At 46.6% G+C, this 24,071-nt stretch overlaps 1 protein-coding gene across 1 annotated transcript; it reads right to left on the bottom strand.

Moving 5' to 3' along the window:
* Nucleotides 1-152: 152 nt before the first annotated feature.
* Nucleotides 153-21,527, bottom strand: IRS4 (insulin receptor substrate 4). Its single transcript, XM_010715377.2, has 2 exons — nt 17,777-21,527; nt 153-2,495 (listed from the first exon to the last, which is right to left on the bottom strand). Exons 1-2 carry the CDS (start codon nt 21,264-21,266, stop codon nt 2,491-2,493), a joined length of 3,495 nt encoding a protein of 1,164 aa, XP_010713679.2. The 5' UTR covers nt 21,267-21,527; the 3' UTR covers nt 153-2,490.
* Nucleotides 21,528-24,071: the final 2,544 nt, after the last annotated feature.

Here is a 24,071-nt window from a genome sequence, read left to right as displayed (position 1 = left end):
TGTTTCTCTCTTCGTCTCTGTCTCTCTCTCTCTCTCTCTCTCTCTCTCTCTCTTCTCTCTCTCTCTCTCACACACACACACACACACACACAAGCAACAACATTTTCGACGGAAGAAAACAAAAGTTTAAAAATAAAACCCAGACACGGAGCTACATGAACACGTATTTACTGCAAGTAGCTCTATGGAAAGCCAAGTCAGATAAATATAAACACTATACAGAGCTTCAAGCCAGTCTCCCAGAACCGCAGATGCGATGTGTTTTACAAAGAAAACAACATAACAATATTTACAATGGAAGACAAAGCCAGATCAATCAGCTCAACTTTAAAACAGATCTGTGAAGCAGAAATAGCAAATATAATGAACAGTTTCAACCATATATGTTTTAGTTTGTACAGACGATAACTGTCCAGTATCAAATTAAATTTACAGGACAAACATTGTTCCATCATTGGTATTTTGTACTATACAGCAGCATAAACGGGTAGCTGGAAGGTAGTATACATAGTGATATGTTTTACATATTCTGAAAATGTTCTTCCAGCACAATACTGAATAAATTAGTTGCTGTAAACTAAGAGATTCAAAAAGATTGCATATTTATTATGCCGTACCTGTTAGTATTTGTACCACTCTAGTTGAGGTTACCCATTTAATTATTTATTCAGCATTTATTAAATCAGTGCTGTATATTGTACAATGGCAGCCTCAGGGATCTAATATGAAATAGGTATGTACGTTTTTCTTCAAAACAACCTTTTCCTTTCACGTTAAAGGTTTAGAACTATCTTCATCCAAATTATGATTTCTTAAAAAAGATGTAAAGCTTTATAAAAAGCTGTCTACGTATTGCATTATTAATTTACAAGACCAAACAAAAGCTATATGGCAAGACAGTATCATGGTCTAGAAAAGTGGTCATATTTTTCATTAGTGTATGTTTAGCAGCAACAAATATCTGTACCAACTTAAACTTCTCTTCCAGAATCGCAATCTGTGCTTTTAAACCCTGTACAACAGTTCTTCCAGTCACCAGACATTGCGTCAGCTGATGGATACCAGCCTCCCAAAAAGTCGCCTCCAAAACTTGACACGTACATCTTAATCCTACTCAAAAACAGATCTGGGTGCACACCACCGAGCAAAAGTGACAGTGTCTGATTGGATCTACAAACTGTACCGGTACTGTAAAGGTTGTGTGTTAGAGCGAGGCAGCCCAACTGGTTGTTGTACAATATACAGTGCAGAGGAGTACAGCTGTGTGGTGCAGTACAGCATGAGGATTTATGTACCACTTCTAAACCCTTTTCCAATCGTCAGTGCCTTTCATTATACATGGCATGGACCAACAACTAGTGTCATGCTCTTTACGTTTATAGCAGTGTTAAAAGCCTAAACTCATTTCAACCAAAAAAAAAAAAATATATATATATATATATATATCAGTACTAGAGTGAAGCACTTAAGCCCTGATTTTTCTGCAATTTATTTTAGAAAACGTCAAATAATCATTGTTTGCACTCCTATAACTGGGGTAAGGACAACTGAAGAGCCAATATTTTACTTCTTCCCATTATGCCACAAAGAAAGAACAAGAACAGTCCCAGATTAAAGACGGGACCTCGGCTGAAAGTAAGATCAATTAGGGTGGTTTTTCTTTAAGAAGCTACAGCTGACAAACGTAACGCAGAAGTCACAAACGCTGGATATGACTCTGCGCTCCTCCATTTGAATGCATGAACAAAAACCTCATTTTACACAATTCATGTTTATAAACAAGTATCATGAGGGTAAGAACAAAAACAATCTACAAGACAACCAGCCCATTAATCCTACTTTGTACATACCAAAATTCTGAGCAAAAAAGTCAGCTTAAGCCGTGACAGACATTTGATTTAAAGTACTCTAGCCTATGATCAAGAAGTCTCTCTCGTACCATGAAAGCAAAACAAAACAAAAGGCAGAAGAGGTCTCTCCTTTCCAGACCGGTTCAGCCCTGCAGGTTCTCCCCTCAACCTCTCCCTCCTCCTCCCGCCCACCCAAAGAAAGCTCCGAGTTCCACTAACAGCATGTTTTAAGCTGACCACTTGTTAACGTACCAGAGAAGCAAAACCCACAGTAAGCAGACATCGGAAACCAGCTTTGACATCTCAGAATATAAATAAAAACAAATTAATGGGAGAGGCAGGAGGAAGAGAAGGGTGTGTGAGGATCTCCTGTTAGCATTCATGCTGCCTCCCAGTTAGACATGACAGGAAAGACCAATTTCCATCACCAAAGCACAGCTATGAAAAAATCTCAATTCAAATTAATTCAACTGTAGAGAGCTGATGTCTATGACAAAATTAATTGGAAGGATGTGTCCGTGCTGGTGGAAATGAAAGTAGCCGGCTGGAGCTGAGCTTGGCTTCCAAAAGCACCACACAGTTTCTGGAGTTTCCAGCAGAAAAGTCTTCTCTTCCAACTACGGTTTCCATGGCAATGTAGTCAGTCTGGAAAGGAAGAAAAAAAAAAAGTGACAATTTAAATGCAAGTTACATGGGAAATAAATATTTGCTAGTGAGGAGAATGCATGGAGCTCATCCATGGCAGAAGGGACAGCACTGCATGCAGGCAGCTCCCTGGCAGGGCTGTGCTCCCCCAGGTGTAACTACAAACACTCCTATTCACAACAGGCAGAGAACTGCAATATAAACACTGCAAGTCACAACAACTGTGTGCCCTGGCCTCAACTTTTCAGGAAAAAGCATAGTTTAGTTATAACAACAAATACCCCAGAGTGGAGTTTTCTTTTCGTCTCACTGAAAGGTAACCCACCATACAGAAGTGCACATCTGCAGCACCAAACCTCCAGAACCATCTTTACTGCTGTCAGCTAAAACCAGTGACCTCAAAGTGACGGGAAAAAGCAAAATACAAAGCGCTCAGTAAGAGGAAAGGGGAAAACCCTCGAGTACAGCAGGAAGGCATGTCTGGGTGACAGGACAGAGGTGGGGCGGCAGGGAGGATGGCCCCAGAGCAAAACACCAGCTCTGCAATTACACACGTGTGTGCCAAGGTAAGGCTCCTGGGATGGGAACGCCCAAAGGGGGGAGGCAAATACCTGGTGGTGAGAGCACAACTGGAATGTACAGAGAGCCACGTCTCACTGCAAACCCTTCCTGCTCCCAGCACAGCTGTATGAACACTCATTTTCAGTCTGGAGTGCCACTGTCAGCCAACCCACAGCATCACAGTCCTGACAGACCGTCCCCTTCCATCACTTCTGTTATTTTTACCCTTTGCTTATCTAAGCACAACACTTCCCTGAGCTGTACATCCTTCTGGACCACTTACATCTCCAGCACTGCCCTTCCCATTGTGCATTTATGCTCACAAAGCACATGGGCTGCATCTACTGACAACAGTCTCCACTCTTCGAGCAGCTGTGCCCGCACTATTCCTCCCCTGGCATGTGCAGAGATGGCATCTGCAGATGTCTTCCTTCCCCTCTTCAGCACAGCCCTCAGGGCACCGGGTGGCTCTTCCCTCGCATTGCCCACCTGCAGGACCGGCCCCCGCTGCCACTTAGGGAGGGAGTAAGCAGCAAGTTTGCTACCAGAGCACAAATGGCAGCTAGGGTAAAGGAGAAAGTCTTCAGGAAACATCAAACGCAGGAGCAGCCTCACTTCCCCTCTCCAAACCATGCTGCACAAGCTCCCATTGCTCAGGGAGAGCCCTTTGCCATCAGGGGCAGCAGTACTACAGAGAATATCTCAGACCGTGGGGGCAGAGGGGCCCTGGCCCCAACAGGAGCTGTGCTTTCTGTGGGGCCACAAGGACAGCACTTGGGTCTCAGCGTTTTGCTAGAGAAAGCTCAGTACCAAATTACTTCTGCCCCAGGTATACGCTGAAGAAAATGTGGCGGTGAGAGCACAAGCAAATGTGATACATACTAATGCAAACCTGTATGTTTACTTGCATATTCCATCACATAAAGCACGCACACGTTAAACACACCGCTCCACCCTAAGCTACAGGAGCTCAGATTTCACAGCCCTACAGAGAAACCGCCGCTTCAAAAGACAGCAGCCAGCAGTGCAGGGGCTGCCCCAGGCTCTGCCTGCGCCGGAACGGCAGGGCACGGAGGGGCTGTGCTGCTGGGCCCGGCACCAGGGCTGGGCACCACTCTCCAAAGACACAGCAACTCGTTTTCTGTAATCCGAGGAAAATACAGCCAGAAAAAAAAAAATACACCCGCAAAAATCTCCATTTCTGTTATTTCACAGACACGCTAGGATTGCTACAGAAGGCCATTCCTCGGCACACACAAGGCACCATGTATTAGCTGCAGCTTTGTTTTCACAAAGGCCGAGTGAAGCTGTTATTTCTGAAATGCTTTTCCCCTTCAGATAAGTATTTTGTTGTAGGACCAAAGGACGAAAACACAGACCACAGCCTGAGGCCAATCACACCTCAGCGATGCACACCAGAGAGCCATCGGAACTGCCTAGGCTTCTGCATTAAACTCGCATTCAGGACAAATTAACATCTACCAACACCCCCACCTCTTCCCTGCTCCGCACCTATGAGCTTACATGAAAGGAACTTCAAAAACTGTCTCTGCTTTTGTCAGTGCATTTTCCTCCACACCTAACGCTCACCTGGAAGCTGCCTGACGAGTTGTTCTGATCCCCGCCAGTGCCGCGAGCAGCCAGGGCCGGGCCGCCTGAGCAGGATCATCCCACGTGGCACAACTCAGTGCTTATAAATACCTCCAAGTTTGTAGAAACTCTTATAAACTGCCAAATCGCATTTCAGATGGTTGAGAGGGGAAGAAGGAAAAGCCTAAGAGCAGGAAAACCTGCTGCACTCCTAACTTCGGTTCTTTTGAACAAACTCGGCACACCACAGGAGCAGGGTAACTGATGCTAGCTAAGGGGGAGCAAATCGCAGCCCCAGCTGAACATCAGTTTGTAGGGAACCAGAACAGCCTCAGCTGAGCTGTCACAGCTCCCAGTGCTCCTGGGCAGGGCCGCACAGCACTTCCAGCTCTTTCCCAGGCTGTACATGAGGTCCTCTTCCTCCTCTCCCATGATTATAAACAACAGTTTTCACGTTTCCCCTTAGTTTTTAAGCTAAAACAAAGTTGTGGGAACTTTAAACAAACAGAAGGAAGCCCCAAGTGACATCACCTACAGCAGCATCACAACACCCCGAGCACCTCAGACCAGAGCTGCTGGCTGCTAGCAAAGCTCTGAGCTCCTCACTGCTGGAAACAAGCACTGCAGCTGGAGCAGCACAGCTGGCTGCTGCTCATCGCCTCTTTTCTGGCAAGACAAAAGCCTCAGCATTTATTTATGGCTATAGATACAGCTGTACAGGAAGGGCCCCCACTCACACCCCCTCAGGACACTGAAGCAACCCTGCACCCCTCCCACGAACTGAGCCCATGAACAGAGAGGTCCCTGCAGCACCAGGGCAGCCCAGGCAGCTGCTTCTGAGCTGTGGAGCTGCACCATGGCCAACAGCAGCAGCTTCCCATGGCACCCCCAGGACGCCCCACAGCTCTCAGGGCTACAGCTGCTACCAGCAGGAACCCAGCTGCCCACAGGACCCTGTGTATGGCTCCATTTCCGTGAAGGCAGCTCCAGCTGAGCACACACAGGAGCAGCGATCAGTCAGAGCTTTGAAACAGGGTCAGTGTTGAGGAGAAAAGGCCGCTGTCTGTAGTGCTGCTAATACCCAGAGCAGGGCTGTGGATTTCCATCTCCATGTGGTTCCTCATGAGAAGGTCCCTAGGAAAAGTCCTATCCCAGGACTATAGCAGTGCTCGGGCAGTGAGATTTGCAGGGATTCAGCTCCCCATGCCATGACACTAATGCAGGACAAAGGGCACCAGGGGAAGCAGCACAGTTCCTGGAAGGCAGATCTTCTTACCCCAGTGTCCACAATAAGATCCACCAGTCAACAGTTTTCCACGTTCACAGCACAAATTTGAGACTTGCTGATCAATAATATGAAACAGATGATTCGTGTTTCGTTGCCGATACCACATGAATGTATTTGACTCAACACTGATGGAACTGCAAAGGGAGCTGTCAGATAAACAACGCATGTCTTCCAAGAGGAAAGCAGAGATGAGGTGTGGGCTGGCCAGGAAGGGAGGAACAACGCTCACAGAACTGCCCCGCTCCCAAAACAAATGGCACTGAATGAAACTCACTGGTCAGCTCTAAAGATGACTTGTGCTTTCAGAGCTGGTGTAAGCACGTCCCTGGCTTTCAGGAGCTTTTCCAAGATCTCCTCAATCCACCTCAAGGTAAGAAACAAATAGATCTGGTAACTGGTCACTGCAACAACACCAGCAGCAAAAGCCTGAACGTGCAGGACTCTCCTGTTTATTCCAACTTCAGCTCTGTTCCTAAATTCAACTTCCTATGAGCATTCAGTATGGAAAATGAATGCAGAAAGCATCCAGAAAACTTTCCCAGATCACCTCTCAAAACACATAAGCAGAGCTTGGGAAACTAAACTAATGTTCTCCACAGTACACAAGTCAATTTAAATTCACCCATTTGAGATGGGATCTGATTATGAAACTATATAGAGCTGTCATCTTTCCAAGGAATAAATGATCAGAAGGAAAAGATCGAGAAGACAGAAGAGAAACTACGAGGGCGAATGCTTGAACTGAGATGGCAGCAAGCCACTGCCCAGAAAGACATTTCGTTCAAAATTAATGTGCTAAAATAGAGCTCTGCATGTATTCTATGAACAAGAAATCCATAGTTTCATAGAAATTAGATGCAGAGGATTAGATCAGTCTTAATTATTTAGACTGTGCACTCTGTGTGTTCTATTTGGAAGCGTATCAGATGAGAATATATCCAATACACACTTCATTTCCTGCACCTGAATTACTACGGTCACACAAGTCAGACCGCTTTAAAACACACCACGAGGTTTTAGGAGCAGAGCAGACACGTCCCGTTTCCCTCCAAGAAATCCACCCTAAATAGTATGTTTTTACAGGAAGGCCTTTTACTGACATAATCCTGAAACTGATTCCTAAAAGGATAAAAGCTTTGCTTACAGAAGATATTAATTTAAGATAATTAAATGATTAAGATCTCCACATCAAAGACTAAGGCAATTTAAAGCCTTCTGAAGAACACCACCGAAGTTCTCAGTTTCCTGAACCTCAGGTTAGGGGAAAGTCGGCGTTCAGCAGCCTGGCGCAGATCAGAAGGCCGAGAACAGCAGCACACAGCGAGCACACGGCGTCCTGTTGTACAGCACAGCATCGGGCACAGCAGCAGCTGGGCACAACATGCATGTGCAGGAGTGCCGTGGGATGCCGCATCCCCGTGGCGCGACACGTCGCATCGCACGGCCTGGCAGGGGAATGGACTTGCTGCAATACATCCTTCACAAACCAGTGAGAATTCTGTTACCCCAGACCTTAGTTAACCACAGTTAACTATCCTGTGCCATTTTCCTACTTCTTCAGGTTTTAACTTAATGGCATAACTCAGAGGCAAGCGGTGTTATCTGAGTGAAGGATTTCTTCTCAACTCGCACGCTCGGATGCCAACTTGACAAGCACGTATCAGAGAAACAGACACGCTGCATTGCATGCTCTCACTGGAGTGCTGCACACTCAGTGGCTCTACCTGACTAACCCAATCAAGGCCCTGACACACAGAAACATCCTTATTTGGGTGTACACTCAGCTATACCCATACCATTAAGCACATATTTCACATACTTCCTCCATTCAGCAACAAAGTAATGATGTTCAAACTAAGCTAATGAATATATTTTGTGCCTGTGATTTGACTGACCTTTCCATGAGAAAAAAAAAACAAAAAAACAACTTGTTAAAAAAAACTGTTACATGATCTATTTTTCATTGCATAAGCCATTTAAACAAAGCGATTGGTAACAGCACATCTCAGTGAATTAAGTTCTTCAAGATATAAGAGTAACTTTGTGTTTCTAAACCCTGGAAATAAGTACTCCATCTACAACTCAAAGGAGAGTTCCAGTACTTAGTGCTGGGCAACTTCACAAGCTAAAAAAAAACCTCTCCCATGCTTTGTGATCATTTTATTTGCTTTGCAGAAATTCCTTATCTCCTGCAGCAGTGGCTTCTTTTCCTGCTTCAGTGAACAGTACTGGAGTTTCTAGGAAGGCATTATGCACACTCCCTGGTTTCCATCCTTCACCAACGCTATTCCTAGAATTAGGAAGCTCACATGCTGTTCTGGCAGGGCTGGAACACTAAATCAAACCAAACCAGTCAGATTGATAAGCTGTTTTTTTTTTTTGGTTTTATTGTTTGTTTGTTTGTAAACTAAACATCCTTCTCAATATAGCAAGACAATACTACGAATGAATGTCTGCCCATGTCAAAACACAGGAGCTTAGCATATCAGATTTCCATGTTGCAGAAGAAAGAAGAAAGTTCTGTTTTTGGAAAAAAAAAAGAAAAAAGAAAAAAAAAGCTGTAGCAGCACGCTCTGGCTGACCTCCCAGCTGGCAGAAAACAGCTAAATTTTAGCCAAACAGACCTTGTTTGTGTGCCTTATGGCAGTACGACCTGCTGCAGTTTGCTCCACTCTCGTGACAAAGGTTGAGAGCCCGTAAACATCAGTAGAGAGGAATGTTTTCCACCTGTGTTCTTCCTGCAAGGCAGATGCTGAGAACTGTTGGGAAACAACGAGAAAAAGACCACAGCCACAGGGAACACAGGTACAGAGCAGCACAGGTCTGCTTCTCGCTTTCAGAAAGGACCTAGAGTAACCAGCCTGTATGGAGGCACTGGGAGGCAGCAGTTAATTTTAAGAACACAGATACAGCGTGTGTCCCCACTGCACGCGGTGCAGGAAGCCGCCAAAGCACACAGGCTGAGTATGGCAGAAGAGGATGCAACATCTACAAAATCCTAAGTGGCATGGAGGCGAAAGATAGAGCTCATTATCTCCTCTAATACACAATGATGGGGCTGCCAAAAGTCAGGTCCAAAATAGATGCAAAGAGGCCTGTGTACAGCATGCACTGGAGGCTGCCGCAGATACACAGCATTACACAGCATCAGAGAGACTGGAAAAGTACTTGGAGCAAAGACCCATACCAGGTTATGAAACAGACAGCATCAGGCTCAGGAAATCCCCCAAGCTGAAAAAGCATCAGAGGCTGAGAGCACGCCTAGGGGAGGTGTTCTATCAGCCTGCCCTGCTCTTCCTCAGCCAGGCAATGTCTGCTTGCAGGTCTGCTTTGAACGGACGCAGCCATTCCCACCAGCACAACTCAGAGACAAAAGACACTGTCATTCATGACTAATGGCACGGCTCCACACCTTTCAAGTCTCTTTTCACGATATTTCCTTTCTATAAGGAAGTTTCACATCTTCTAATTCATCCTTTGCTCTTCCCAAGCCCTTTAGTCATTGACACTTGAAAGCATTCAGCACTTTTCTTCTTTCACCTCTGTTGCCATAAGCGACTGTCAAAGGCAGAAACTTGCTGTGCAGCCACATACCAGGCGACCACACCGCCCTCAGCCCTGCCTTCAGCCCACGTGTGCCTGCACAGAGCGCTCGGCATCAGCCCCTGCCTGCTACCACACCAAGCAGTGGCATGCATTGATTTTTTCCATTTTCTAATTATCATGTCATTGAGTCTGCATGAGTCCCCACAGCCCTCGTTTTTGCAGGTGGGGAAGAGGAGGATTAGACTGCGTGCACGAGGCAAAGCCTTCTCAATCCCAGCACAGCCACAGAGAGGGCCTTCAGCTCCCAGAGGCAGCTCCGGAGCTCACAAGAGGTCAGCTACACTATGCCTATACACAGCCAAGTTTTAATCAAGTGTGTACTCAGACCTCCTCAAGCTGGACTCCCAATGCATTTACACCAGTTATAGACCTGAAGGTGAATACACCCCCAGGCCCCTAACATTAGAAGACTGCCTGAATCTGGAGACGCTGCCTAAAGATCTGCTACAACAGAAACAAAAAAGAAACAGTAATGCCAGAGCAGCTTCATCACCCCGTCTGCTTTTGGATCGAAGTCTCAGGAAGATTGTAAGATGCAGGTGTCCACATCACATTAACTGAATGCACATTGACCCCACGCAGGGTGATTCTGTGCTCCATCACACATCCCCACATCCCTGCCGCACCAAATCCATCAGTCACGTGGCTGCAGGAAACCTAACTTACAAAAACAAAACAACAACAAAAACAACACATTCCACATCTAAGAGGGAGAAGTAAACACCAGGACATGCTCCTAACTCGGAGATACATGTTGGCCCACATTCCTCTCACCAAAATTAATAACCTGGCCCATGTTCTGACATTTACCTCATCCTCTTGAAGTCATATAAACCATTACAACCACCGTATTTATAGCTCTACCTCCCATTACTGCCTGCCTTCTGCATGCCCTTCCAAGTGCCTCCACCAGCTTCCTCTCTCACAACCTTTCTCAGACAGCCTTTTATCTCTTCCAGGTGCTTATCTTCACTACCAATGGCAGCCACCTTGATCACTATCTTGCTCTCCACCCCAGCACATTAAGTTTCATCCGTCTCTCCAATTTCGTCTTCTGACTGGTGGGCTCTTCAAGATGGGGACTAACACACTCATGCTGGTGGCACTGAACACGAGATCTCACTCCTGCAAATCTATGAGTAGAATTCACTGTCATAGTATTGTCTGAATGACCTCAAAATCAAGCCTGATCAGTTTTTAAGTTCACTCTTAACTACTACCTTGTTCACCACAATCTGCAACTTAAAAACAGCGCCACCACCCAAAAAACCACCAGAGTTAAATATAGATGGCAAATACCTCCAAACATCCTTCACACAAAAGCAAATACTCCAAAAGCCTGAACAGTGATGCAATTATTGAAAATCAAGCCGCTCGCAATTATTTCTAATAAAGAAACTTAGAACAGATGATATTCCACAAACTATTTTTGCTTCTTTTTGACCCCCCAGCCCACATTGCTTTAGACTTCTATATACAAACAAGCTGGAGATGAGCTGGAATACTTATGAGTGCCCTCAGCTCATTCACCCGAGCAAGCAACAGCTGCTTACACCAGGACACCCAAGGTGCCTGGACTCAAGGAGGTGTCTTTCTGCACTGTTTAATGGTTTATCAAGACTATATTAATTCAGTTGGCAATAAGCTGTCATAAAAACTGTAATATTGGTCAACATCTTAAATGGGAGTTTCACATGAATGTTTTATCACATGGGTCACATCAGCAGCTCTTCCTGGTCTTGTATACGACAGGCTCTCATTTATTTAACGAAGCATCACTTGCATTCAGAACTCTGCAAACTCTAGGTGTCCCAAGATATCTGTGTGAAAAGAAACATCAGATCCCAAAAACATTTCAGGCTCCAGCCACCCAGGTGTCAAGAAAGTCCTACTGCAAATTCACCTGTTCAGTAAGAGCTGTGAACAATAAAGCAGGCTAGCCTGGCACAAGCATGGAAAAGAATCACACCATATCCAGCAAAAGGAGGATATTATTCATTAATGCCCCTATAAATTTAGAAGCAAATTTCACCAGAATTCTTGTACTTCGTATTTCCCATGACTGTCAGAAATAGAAAACCAACATGTTATCTTCTGTCATTCTGCAAAATCCCATTCTTTTACAAGTGAAAACTTTCTCCAATTGATTAGCACATTTATGAGCCCTTCACGTCCTAGTGAGAAAAGAAATACTCTTCTTATATACTGTATAAATGAAATAATAATTCAATGTGATATTTGTAAGTTGATGATACACACATGCATATCATGCAGTAAAAACAAGCACCGCTCATCTGTCAGCATTAATTAAAAATCTCTGAATTTTCTTCAGTCACGTTGGATTGTATCATCACCTTGGAATTACATCTAAATCTTAACCGTATTCATTTCAGTATAAACCATCTCTTTCAAAAGCCCTTTCTTCCCAGAAGATTAAGGAAGATCAGCCCTCACACTTAACTCAGAAATCACTGGCACATAGCACACACCTATACACACACACACACACACACTAACAATTCAGACTGTTAGCATTCAAGTATATAGCAAAATGGCTAGAAAAAGTGTTCTGAATTAATCAACCTTTGTCCCTCAAGATGCAGTTCGTCAAGGCAGAAAACCCTCCACAACAGTCTATTACTGCTGCTGTAGGGGTAGTGCCCCACCCAAAGAAAATCTCCAGAAATCCAAACACTTGCATGTTCAAGATCTTTTAGATAAGGTATTCTTGTGATGTCAAGCAACGCCTCAGAGATGCCTTTGATGAGTCAGGCTCATTTACTTTTGTCTTCCCCCTGCCCTCGAGAATGTCACACATACCAACTGATGAAAGCTCCCAACTAACATGTAACCACCTCTAAGCACAGTGACCTTTACAGAGACACAGGGCTTGATTAAAACTAGAACAAACTTTTTCCTTTTTATTAATTGCTCTAAACTGTAAGGTTCTGCTTTAATAAGACAACAGCACAACTCAATCACTAGATTGCTGTTGATGTGCCAAAGCTAAATGTGAAAGACAGCCAACAGTGACTTGCAGGGGGGGCCATGGGGCTCATCTCCAGCCAGGTCCTCACAGACCACTGATGGATGAGTCATACAAGCACTAGTTTCTTAGGATAAAACAGCAATAATAAATGCCCCCAAAAAACAGGAGGCTCCCCTCTCTCTCCTGCCTTCCAGTTTTAACATTCCACTTTCCTTTGGATTGAAGAATGACACATTTGATCACAACAGTAGTTAAACAAAATCACTGCAGAGTTTGTTTCCTGCTTTGTTTGGATCAGGAAAAAAACAACCTTGTTACTTCGGTCAGCACACTGTGTACTATTCAGCACGTGCTGGGAGCACCACAGACCCACCAGGAGAGCACACACCAATCACAACACAGCAATACAACCTCTTCTTGTACCATCCAAAACCTCAAGGCATAAACCCTCCCTTCCCAGCCATCTATAGGAAGAAAACTTGTTAAAGATCCTTTCATAAAGAAGGGCATACACGGAGCCAGCAGAGCTTCCAGCTGAGCGTCATGCTAACATGCCACCGGGCCCCACAGCCAGCCCCAGGAACAGCATCCCACAGCCCCGTCTGCCCGCCCCTCTGGCAGCACAGGAGGGAAGGGCTGGGACAATAATATACTTAAAATTTCATCAAAAGACTGAAGGAAAAAAAAAAAAAAGCCACTTTGCATCAGTATCAGATTCCCCCCAAGACTCCTGTGTCCCGTTAGCAGTGCTTAAATCTACAGGACAATCACAGAAAGTCAGACTTCCCAAAAGATACGAGAACATCAGCTGCAACTGCAGCCATAAGTCTAGGAAGCTGATTTCCAGGAGTCCCAACACTCTGCACACATTCACTCCCAGCAGCAGGGGAACATTCTCGGCGCAGATTTTCTCACCGAGCACAAGTAAAACCCAGCCGATTCCTGGTCAAATATGTCATAATTAACTCACTCCCACATTGCAAGGCAAAAATCTGTTCAGCCTTCAGTAGCTTGTATGCTACTTGAGAAAGTTACCCTATATTTTTACAGTTAGTCACTCAAGACAAAGTAGCATCTGTTATAGCAAGACTTCAAGTTTGGGTTTTTTTCCTTCAAAGAATTATTATCCCTACACTACTTGCAAGACTTCGGCTGCACGGCAGCATTCAGATGCATTTCAGTAGGGTTGTTGAAGCTATTTTTAAGCAGTTCCCTACCCCAAACCTTCTGCTGATACAAACGAGCCTCAGTTTGAAGCAAACTTCTACAAACCACGGCTCTGAAATCCAAAGGGGCAGTTATTTGTCTGGTATCCTGTAAACTGTAATTTACTATATTTGCAATAGCTAAAACTTCCAGCTTCTGAACTTCAGAAAGTGCACACTGTTCATCAAATTCAAGATTTTGCATTTGAAATACACAAGTACCATAAAGGACCCGGATAATTTAGAATCAAACTTTTCCTTTACGGCTGTACTTGTTTTCCCTCCTCCCAGCTCCCCAGAGCTTACACAGCAACCTCACACAGGAGATTAAAAAGGTGAGGAACATTTAAATTATAATCCTGCGCTTTAGAGAACTTCTGAAATAATACCTGAACATACCAGTAGGATATCAGGTAGAGGTAAGATTAAAGAGTAGGTGTAAAACAGGTGGGTTGGTATTAAACTGAGTGCTGCATTTACTCTGAACAGTCTGTTTTGTTTTTTGGAGTCCAAGATATCTTTGTAGGTTTAGTATTTCTAATTATGTCTGAAGAAACTTTTATTATGCACGACCCATTATGCAGTTTATTACCACCCCATTCTCATTATCATCCCCAGTTTCTACAAGGTCCAACAACAAGGTATACATTAGCTAAGCCCTGTTTGAAGTAGCTTTTGTGTTCCGTACTTCTAGCACAAAATTTCATGACTCAGATTCACGTAATCAAAACTGCAAACCGCTCGCTTCAATATTGTGTAACGATCTCATGATGAAACTGTTTTGCTAATGACCTCCTTAAACTTCAAGCACTCAAAACCAGAACCTTGTTTTCTTTTTATCGTACTATTCAACATAAAGCTGACCTCAATTTTGCCTAAATCTAAAATAAAAGTTGAATTGCAAGCTCTATTTATCAGTTCAAATTAGTGCCCTTCCCTCCTCCATCCATTTCATGAATGGAGAAGGGGAAAAAAAAGTTTGATTTGCATCAGTGAACCTGAAGCAGAAGTAGTTTGGGAATTACAAAGAGGGGGCAATGATGCATTGGAAATCTCTCTCTCCATTTCACTCTCAGCAGTTCGGAGAATGCAGTTGAGTCACTGTACACAATATCTAACTTAAGCAAACAAAAAAAGCAAACAGAAGTTGGGAAGTGTTTTCCTTCCAGCACAACTGCAGTTCAGGGAGATTAAAGATCTCCACATGATAGAGTTTAGTAAACACGGGGAGCTCCTTCCTAGGAAGTAAAGGGTAAACGCACCTAGTAAATATTTTCCTTAAGAATGTATTTCTTTCACCTCAGACCATTTTTCAGGCGAAGACTAGAAAAGTGGGATGCCGAAATGAAGACAGCACTCACTTCTGCAAAAACCCCAAAAGTATTAAGACTATCAATTACACACAGGTACACTGCACCTCGTCAGGATATAAGAGGTTTAAGAATAGGGATTTATTTTCACTATTCAAAATGGAACTTGAACAATTTTTTCTGGATTATACATCCTTTTTAAATATTAAAATAAAAGCTTAATCACATCAGAAACTGGTAAGCTGGTTAGGGAATACAGACTTTAAGATCAGGCTTACTACAGCTCAAACACGATTCAATACGCGACTGAAAAACAGTATCTTTAAAGTCAACAATTTTAAGCCATGACAAAGAAACAGCCATACACCACCACCTCATAACGCTGTGGTTTAGCCCAGGCTGCTCTGCAATCCACTCTCCACTCTGTGAGCCACCTGGAAGCAAATGTGCCCACACCTCCACCTGCCCTCCTCCTGCACACCGTAAATATTTTACGTTCCCTTTGTGGAAAACTCTTAGGCTTTGTTTTGAAGCAGAGTTTTAAAATTTTGTTTTCTTTTTAGGCCTAGTTAGGCAACACCAACCTAAGCTCTTACTATTCTCACATTTAATTTCCTGCCAGCATCCATGTTGGTTTTTTTGTTTTGTTTGTTGTGTTTGGGTTTTTTTGTTTGTTTGTTTTTGTTTTTAATATGCAGCTTCTTTCACTTCATTTTAATGCATGTTTCATTTCCAGAAAGCAGACTGGCAACAAAACACACCAGCAGCAAGGCTCCTTCCCCCTGCAACTTGTAATAGACAAGGAAAAAACCCAAGCACAGGCCTGGGGATATTTTGCTGAAGCTGCAGTAAACAAAACTTTAGAGTAAGTACATTTTCTAACCAGTCTCCTGAAAAGTGCTCTTAATACTGAATAATGAATGAAATCACCTTCGTTGTTTTTTTCCCCACTCTCGAGAAATCATACACATTTTAGTTATGTGAGGGAAATAAGATCAAGCAGCAATTCTGCTGTCTTTGGGGTGCTTCTAAAAAAACAAACACTACAGCAGTCAGCTTCTCTTTGACTTAGCAGAAAAATCTTTGAAGTGCTGAAAGACTAACTTTGGAAGAAAGCACTTCTTGGACTGGCAACTTTCAACGTCTTCTAAATTTGATTCCAACCAACAAAACAAAGCAGGGAAAAAAAACCACTGAGGCAAACCACACATTTCTGAGCAGCCCCAAGCACTGCTGCCAGACTGTGAATGGCATGCTAGCTGAGTCAGGCTTACACCTTCCCCTATTAAGGGCTACACAATTTTAAGCTGCTGCAATACCTTCCATCTTCAGACAGTTTTAAAGCGAAACTAAGGGGAAAAAGTATCATTTAATTTAAGACTGTAACTAAAAAAAATTAAAAGCGGAAGCAGCCTGTTCCTTTACTGCTGTCTCTATTGACAGACAAGTAGACAAACATCAATGTCCAACAGTGATTAAATATTTCCTCTTAGCAGTCATCAATTATTGACTACATACACATTTGCAAAGAGAAGAAAACAACACTTACAACACACATGGCTTTCTGCCTGGGTAGGTGTATTACTGCAAGGAGTTGTGCGGGCCACTAGTACCAGAAGAGAGATTACGCTTCCAAAGACAATCCTACAGTACTGTTTGGCCAGGAGATATGCATAATAACACCAACAACCAGTTATTATTTGCTCCCACCACGACAGCAAAGAGCTGACTGGACAAACAGAAGCCTCTCTTCACAAGCCCATATTCTCCTTCTCCATCACCAGCATCCTAAATTTCTACACACACCTTTACTGCTTTACCTTAAGTTCAGCAAGACTTTGCTGCCTGCTTGAGAGCGAGCAGCCCACTCTCCAAAGCTTCAGACCTAGAGTTTATCCCCTCAGAGTCAGTTCTGCCTCTACCACAGGTGCTCCTCACTGCCTTCTAACAGGCAGATCTCTGTACAGCAGATGCCCTCAGACATTGCTCAGTTGGCAGTGAGTGCAAGGGCAGGAGCTGCGGGAGCCCCCCACAACCCCACTCAGCCACCAGGAATGGCTTCTGCACGGGACACCGTGATACTCAGGAGAGCAGAGTTCAAAAGTAGCACACCAAACCTTCAGGAGAAAAAGAGAAGTGAGCTTGTTTACCTAAGATTCAAATAAATAAATGCATACACATTTGCACACACAAAGCTCTGAAATATGCATTTCACCCACATTTACTACAATAAACAAATCCAAGCACCACCTTCTGATTTCTAAACCTAATTTAGCACCTTTCAGCTCTCTTTATCCACGATACAAAATACTTAACTTCAATTTCAAAACAGTTGGAAAAACCATCTAGGTATAAGAAAGGAAGAAGAGAAAAACAAATGGAGAAAAGAAGAGCTATCATAATCTCAGAACAAGAGTTCAGAACATAGAATGATAGATATTTATACTAACAAAATTATTTTATAAAAAATATCTGAGCAGATGGCAGTTTGATAACACTTCTAACTGCCTAGGAGAGTTACATAAACCTATACCCTGCAGGCCAAGGACCATGTCCTCTGCTGTGTTTGTTCAGTCGTTAGGTGACTGCGCTCCTATAGGAAAAGCTGTACTGGAAGACAGATTATATAGCAACATTTACCCCATTCTTAAGACCACATTTTAGTATTAGATTACAATTTAATTCCTATAGTTAAGCATGCATGAAAGGAAAATGCTTGTAAAGTTACAAACCTTTTCGTGCAGCGTTACACTTCAGACCATCAGACCTGGTGAAGTCTATGCTTACGTACGCTCCACTGTCCAAACTTGAAGTACCATTTTGGAGATGGCAAGTCGGCGTCCCAGTACTTGCCTCACAGCTTATTGGATCATCGCACAAATTCAGAGCTATGTAGTTTAAGCCATTCTGAAATCCAGTTGAGGTATCCCTGGACATTTTGCTTTCCTGACCATCAGAAATGCTTTCATCTGGTTTTAACCAAACATTATCAAACGAGGCAGAGCTGTGTCTTTTGCTACTATCAGTAAAGAAGGAGGAAGATGTCGTCACAGTCCCAGCAGAAGAGAAGGTTTCAGAACTGTGTCTCCTCCTGCCTTGAGGATCAGCTCGGATAACTTTCGGTCCCATTGGTGGCTCAGCGCTAGGAACAGAAAAGCTACTGCTACCAGCATATCGATCAACAATGCACAGTCTGTTAACTATGGAAGAAGGACTATCCATCTTTACACCATCATCAGATTCAGCAGCGAAGGGCCGAGGTGGTGTTGCTGCCATGTTGAACGTCATCTCTGTGTAATCATCAGTCCTGTTACTCGCAGCGCTAACACACGCAGTACCAAAGGAGAGCCTAGCATAGTCAGGATTTTGTTGGCTTCTAGGAATACTGGAACTTGCATAAATTGAAATATCTGTTAAAGAGTTAGATAGTTCTTTCGCTACTTTTGGTGACTGTACATCCAAGTCAACGCTCATATAATCTGAGAGTGGGGACTGTCTGTGGTCGCTACTTGAACCCAGAGATGACGGCGATCCTTCTGCAGATAAAGAATACGGTGTATTACTTGCCTTTTCATTAAAATCAATATTGATGTATTCACCAGGACTTGCTGGCTCAGGTGGAACTGTGCGATCGTACATTCTGGGGATAGTATTACTCCCTCTTGTACCGAGGGGAAGTCTTGTTGGCCGCATAGCCCTGTTCTGCACCAGTCCTTCATCTGAACCTTTTGCCACCGGTGACTTAGAGATGCCGTTAGACAGAACTTCGCTGTTGGTGCTTTTTATATTTTCTGGTCCACCATACAGGAGTTTTCCAGGTGAAGACATTGGAACATATTCACTGTGGTCACCATTTTGTCCTGTTAATGCCTTAAAGCTTCGAGGCAAAGAAAAATACGAACTGAAACCTTTGGAAACAGAACTGGTATGTATGTAATTTGAATCACCGGGATGCTTTGGAGCCGAATTACCAGGTGACATATCCATGTATTCATTGTTTACAATCTTCTCGTTACTACCTTTAGAAATAAATCCAGTTAAAGGACTCCGTACAGGTGAAGAACTTGCCTTTGGAAACATCATCATATATCCTCTTGAGTCGACCTGAGATGGTGACCATGAATTGTTAATCTGTTTTGGAACAGACATACTTTTAGGAGTCATTGGCAAATAATCGCTGTTACTTGACAGAGAGGATGCAACGCCTGGCATCATTGGCATGTATCCATCATCCCTGGCTTTACTCCTGCTTTGGTTGCACATAGAATCAAGATTACTGTCACTGTACTCCAATTCATGGTTACCTTTCAATTTTGGTGTTTCAGAGTAAAGTAATCGTCCATGATTTCCTATAGAATCTTCATCTAACAAAGCTGTAGTTTGTGTTGTTTTCTGCTGCACTGCTACAGAAGTTGGTTTAGTTAGAGAGTAAGTTCTTTTTCTGAAACACTTTTCCGCTTCCATATAATCATCTCTTGAGCTATCATCTACTTGCTGCTTACTCATGGACATGTACTCACTCAGACAATTCTCCTCTCTGATAGGTGGTGTGTTTCCCAAGGAATCCGGTGTATTACTCCGGACCCTAAAGTACCTGAAATCTCCAGGACTGGAGCCATACTCATCAGAAGAGATAAATCCCCCATCACTTGGAGAGCCACAAACAGAGGAGCTAGACGGCCTGGTCAACATGTCTGAAGCGGAGCCATGGCCACTGCTCGAAGAAACACTGATGGGACTTGTAGTGGAGGGAAAATGAGACACAGGCAGCGAAGCAGACCTAGTGTGATATGACGAGCTGAATGCAGCTCTAACGTACCTTCCACTCCCTTCTTGCCGGCCCAAATTCATCCTTGCGGTGTTGAGGTGGATCAGGCTCCCTGTCACTGACCTAAAAGGTCTAGTCATGGTTCCTTCTCCCTCACTGGATGTCCTGAAGCGGTAGGAGTTGCTGCTCTTGGTGGTTGGAGGCGTCCCTCCAACCACACTCTCAGTTCTCGATCTTCTCTGTAAGCCTGTCTGGCTGGGGGGCAGGTTGCCCAGATGCCTCCTAGTGGTGATGAAGGAGATGGGATTGGTACCACCACCGCCACCAGAAGATTGGCTTTTGCTTCGGGGCCTAAACTCTGCAAAGGCTTTGAGCGCTTTCATGGTCTCCAAAAAAGTCTCGTGCATATTCTGGGCCACCACAGAATCATCGACTTGCATCCAGAGCTCTCCAGGCCCGATGGAGGCCGATCTGCCCACTTCGATGAAGAAGAAGTTCTCCGAGTGCCCACAGCGGCGAATATTCATCAGCTGTAGGTGGACAGAGGGCACCTCTGAGTTAAGCTTAACGAGATGGATAGCCTTGCTGGAGAGGCACAGCCGATACACTCCAGTGAGGTTTTTCGTCTGGCCCAGCCCTTTGGGCTTCACGTTAACCTGCCACACCTCCTTGAAGACAGTGCCAGGCCTCAGGGAGGCCCCGTAGTGCTCGTCGTCCTCATCCACCTGCTGCTCCGCCTGATCCTCCTGTTCCAGGCAGCCCCTCTTGCTCTGGCTCATCAGCTCGCTGATGGCTTGGTACCAGGCCTCCTGCTCAGCCTCATTCTCCGCCAGCATAGCAAAGTACTCGTCCTTGGTGTACAAGGCGATGATGTGCTTGTGCTTGGCATCGGCACGCCGGCTGACGGTGAAGCACTGGTAGAGCGGGATGACCCGCTTGGGCGGCGGGCAGCAAAGAGGGGCCGCCCCGCCGCCCCCCGCCCGCAGGCTGCTCTTGAACTTCTTCTCGCTGTCGTAGTACTCCAACCGGGCGGGGGCCAGCGGGCTCTCGGCCCGCAGCACGAAGTACCGCTTGTGCCCGTGCTTCTGCTTCCTCAGGTAGCCGCACTTCCTCACGTCGTCGCCGCCGCAGGACGAGGCCGGGGGCGCGGCGCGGCCCGCAGGGGGGGGCTGCCCGCCGCGGCCCAGGGCTGCGCGGCCCGCGGAGCCCTCGGCGGGTGGACAGAGCGAAGCGCTGGGGGAGCGCCGCAGCAGCAGCAGCAGGTGGTGGGGCTGCGGGGACGGGCAGCGCCCGCCGTCCCCCGCCGCCGGCTCCCCCTCTCCCATCGCGCCGGGTTCCCGCTGCTGGGGCACGGCTCCGCCTCCCGCGTGCCGGGCGCCCGGCTCCTCCTCGCCGCCCCTGACCGCCGCGCCGCCACCGCCGCCGCCGCCCGGGCCGTTCATGCTGCTCGCCATCTTAGGGGCCAGGCAGGGTCCGGAGAAGGGGGGAAACGGGGCGGGCTGCGGGAACCCGCCCTCACCGGGGAAGCGCCCGCCGCGGGCCGCGCATGAGGAGCTGGGCGGCGCGGAGGACCCGGCGCTGCCCGCCTGCGTGCCCGACGCCCGTCTACCCGCGCCCTCCCGCCGGCGCCCGGCTACTCGCACTCACACGGGCGGCCTCAGCGGCACCACGGCAAAAACATCACGTGACCACGGAGGGCGGGGGCGCGCGCCGGGAGAGACGGAGGCGGGGCCCCGGCCGGCGGCGGGTGGAGCTCCCGAGCAGAGAGCTGGCTGCGCCGCGCGGCGGAGTGGCAGAGAGACGGCCAATGGGGAGCGGCGGCCGTTGGGGAACGGGCCAATCGGATGAGGTCTCAGGGAGGGCTTCGTCGCGCTCTATCCGGGGGAGGCGGGACTTCGGCGGAGCGACAGCGCCGCGGGCCAACGGGAGGTGACGGAGGCTTCAGGCCGGCCGCGGCGTGGCGAGGTGTTTCCTGTGCTGGGGACGGGTGCGTGGGGACGGAGGCGGGGCGGGCGCTGACGGGAGGAGGCCGAGTGGCGGGGTGGCGCCCAATCGGCGCCTCACACACGCAGCTACGGGAGGCGGGGGCGGGGCGCTGCGGCTACTCGGCGGCGCGAGTCAAACGGAAGGCGGGCGCTCGGGGAGACGGGCAGGGCCCCCGCCCAATGAGCGGCCGCGTCCTCAGGCCGAGGGGAGGGGGCGGTAGTGCTGCCTTCCCCCCGGCTCCTGTTTGAAAGGTGCCCGCCCCCCGCGAGGGTAACAGCGGTTCTGATTGGCCGGTGGGGCGCATCGGTGGTGGCGGGGTGCAGGGGTGAAGGGGGGGGGGGAGAGGGTGGGTGAGCGTGCGCGCGCGCTGCGGAGGAAGTAAACAACCTTCAGCGCGCGGGCGGCTGCTGAGCCGGGAGCGGAACGCGGCGCTGCGCGTGAGGGGCGGCCGGAGCCCGCGCTGCGCCTCGTCCCGCCCTGCCGGCCCCGGGGTGACGGGCGTCCTCGCCGCCCCTCGGCGGGAAGTTTTTCTCTGTCTGCGATGGCCGAAACCGAAGCTCTGTGATCAGCGCCTTCGGGCTCCACCATTTAAAGAAAGTAGCTTTAAATAAAGAGGGCGCGGAGCCGTTTCTCGCCCTTCACCTGCCTGCTGTGCTGTGTGGGAGCACGGGGTGCCGCCGCTCCGGCAGTCCGTGCTGCGTTCTCGTTCCTGCAGGCGTTCCCCCACCGAGGTCACGTTAGTGCTGGGCGCTGTGCCGGTCGGTCCCGTCAGGATCGTCCTTTCCCTCGGCGCTGAGATCACGTCCCTGCTCAGCGCTCCTCTGAGCTCTTAGCCGGCAGCTCTGACCAGTGCTTGACACCGGCTCCCACCACACGCTTGTTTGGACGAGTTACTCGGTATTTTCTGCTTCTTGGATGTGGGAAGAGCTACTTTCTGGAGCCTCCAGTAACAGACAGGGAGCTGGCGTGCCAAATCTGGTGCTCACTTTGCTGATGGCAGGTGCCTCATTAATTGTACTTCTCCATTCTCTCCCAATGAGAAAACAATTAAAAGAATTCTGGGGCTTCTATTTTGTGTACAGGTTCTACTTTTCAGTCATCCACCTGTGGGCTCACTTGGCAGAGACTCCAAATAGGCCATCTCTGGATGTAAACAGAAATGCATCAGGGCTTTGTGATCTTTTTACAAGTCTTTGCTACTACACTGCAGTTTGCTGCAGTGTTTTTCCTCGGGAGTTTAGAAGCAATGTATCCATATCCCACTAGAAGGAATTTGGGGCTGGGAGGAGCCATTTGTGATGCACGGGCTGTGAACAACAGAGACGATAGGAACATTTTTCTGATGGGATTTCTTTAGCTAAGAAGAGTGCTTGGCCTTCCTCAGAACTTAAATTATTCATGTTTCCATATATGACTGTTAGGAAATACTTCCCCAAACTGCATATTAATCCTTAATTTGCTTATGCTTTCTCAGCTTCCATTATTAGGAGGTTTAACAATGTTGTCTAATTTCTTTTAGTTTGGAGAAGAGAAGGCTCTGGGGAGACCTCATTGCAGCCTTCCAGTACTTGAAGGGAGTGTATAAACAGGAGGGGGAACAGCTGTTTACGAGGGTGGACAGTGATAGGACAAGGGGGAATGGTTTTAAACTGAGACAGGAGAGGTTTAGGTTGGATATTAGGATGAAGTTTTTCACACAGAGGGTGGTGATGCACTGGAACAGGTTGCCCAAGGAGATTCTGGATGCCCCATCCCTGGAGGCATTCAAGGCCAGGCTGGATGTGGCTCTGGGCAGCCTGGTCTGGTGGTTGGCAACCCTGCACATAGCAGGGGGTTGAAACCAGATGGTCATTGTGGTCCCTTTCAACCCAGGCCATTCTATAATTCTTTTCAAATAAACGTAGTTCGTTGATGTCGTTATCAAATCACAGTTACTGTTTTTCTGTAGAAACTCTTCAGTTTTATTTATAGAAACCAGCCTTGCCTATGTATTAAATGCTTCCTTAACTGTGGTTAATTTGTCTTCCAGCAATTGTAAAGGGAAATGAAGATTCCCTCTTCATGTTTCTTGATCTTCGCTGGACTAGAAGAACCTGTCATTCTGAAATCTGGAGGTATGTTTGCTTTGTCTTTCATTTACTTGCTGTTTCTACCCTACCAAGTGCCTATATGAAGCGGGCACTGTAAAACATCAGAATTTGGAGCCACTGCATTTGTGATAGTTTCCATAATTGGCTGTAATGTCTGTAATATGAAGTAATGAAGAGATTGAT

The sequence above is a fragment of the Meleagris gallopavo genome, chromosome 9, assembly GCF_905368555.1.
Source record: "Meleagris gallopavo chromosome 9, MGAL_WU_HG_1.1, whole genome shotgun sequence".
Taxonomy (NCBI): Eukaryota; Metazoa; Chordata; class Aves; order Galliformes; family Phasianidae; genus Meleagris; species Meleagris gallopavo.
Note: the sequence above shows the minus strand (reverse complement) of the source record. Positions and strands in the feature narration are given on the sequence as shown.

Excerpts from the sequence above, each read along its gene's own strand:
- IRS4 (XM_010715377.2), bottom strand. The coding sequence starts at position 21,266 with ATGGCGAGCAGCATGAACGGCCCGGGCGGCGGCGGCGGTGGCGGCGCG.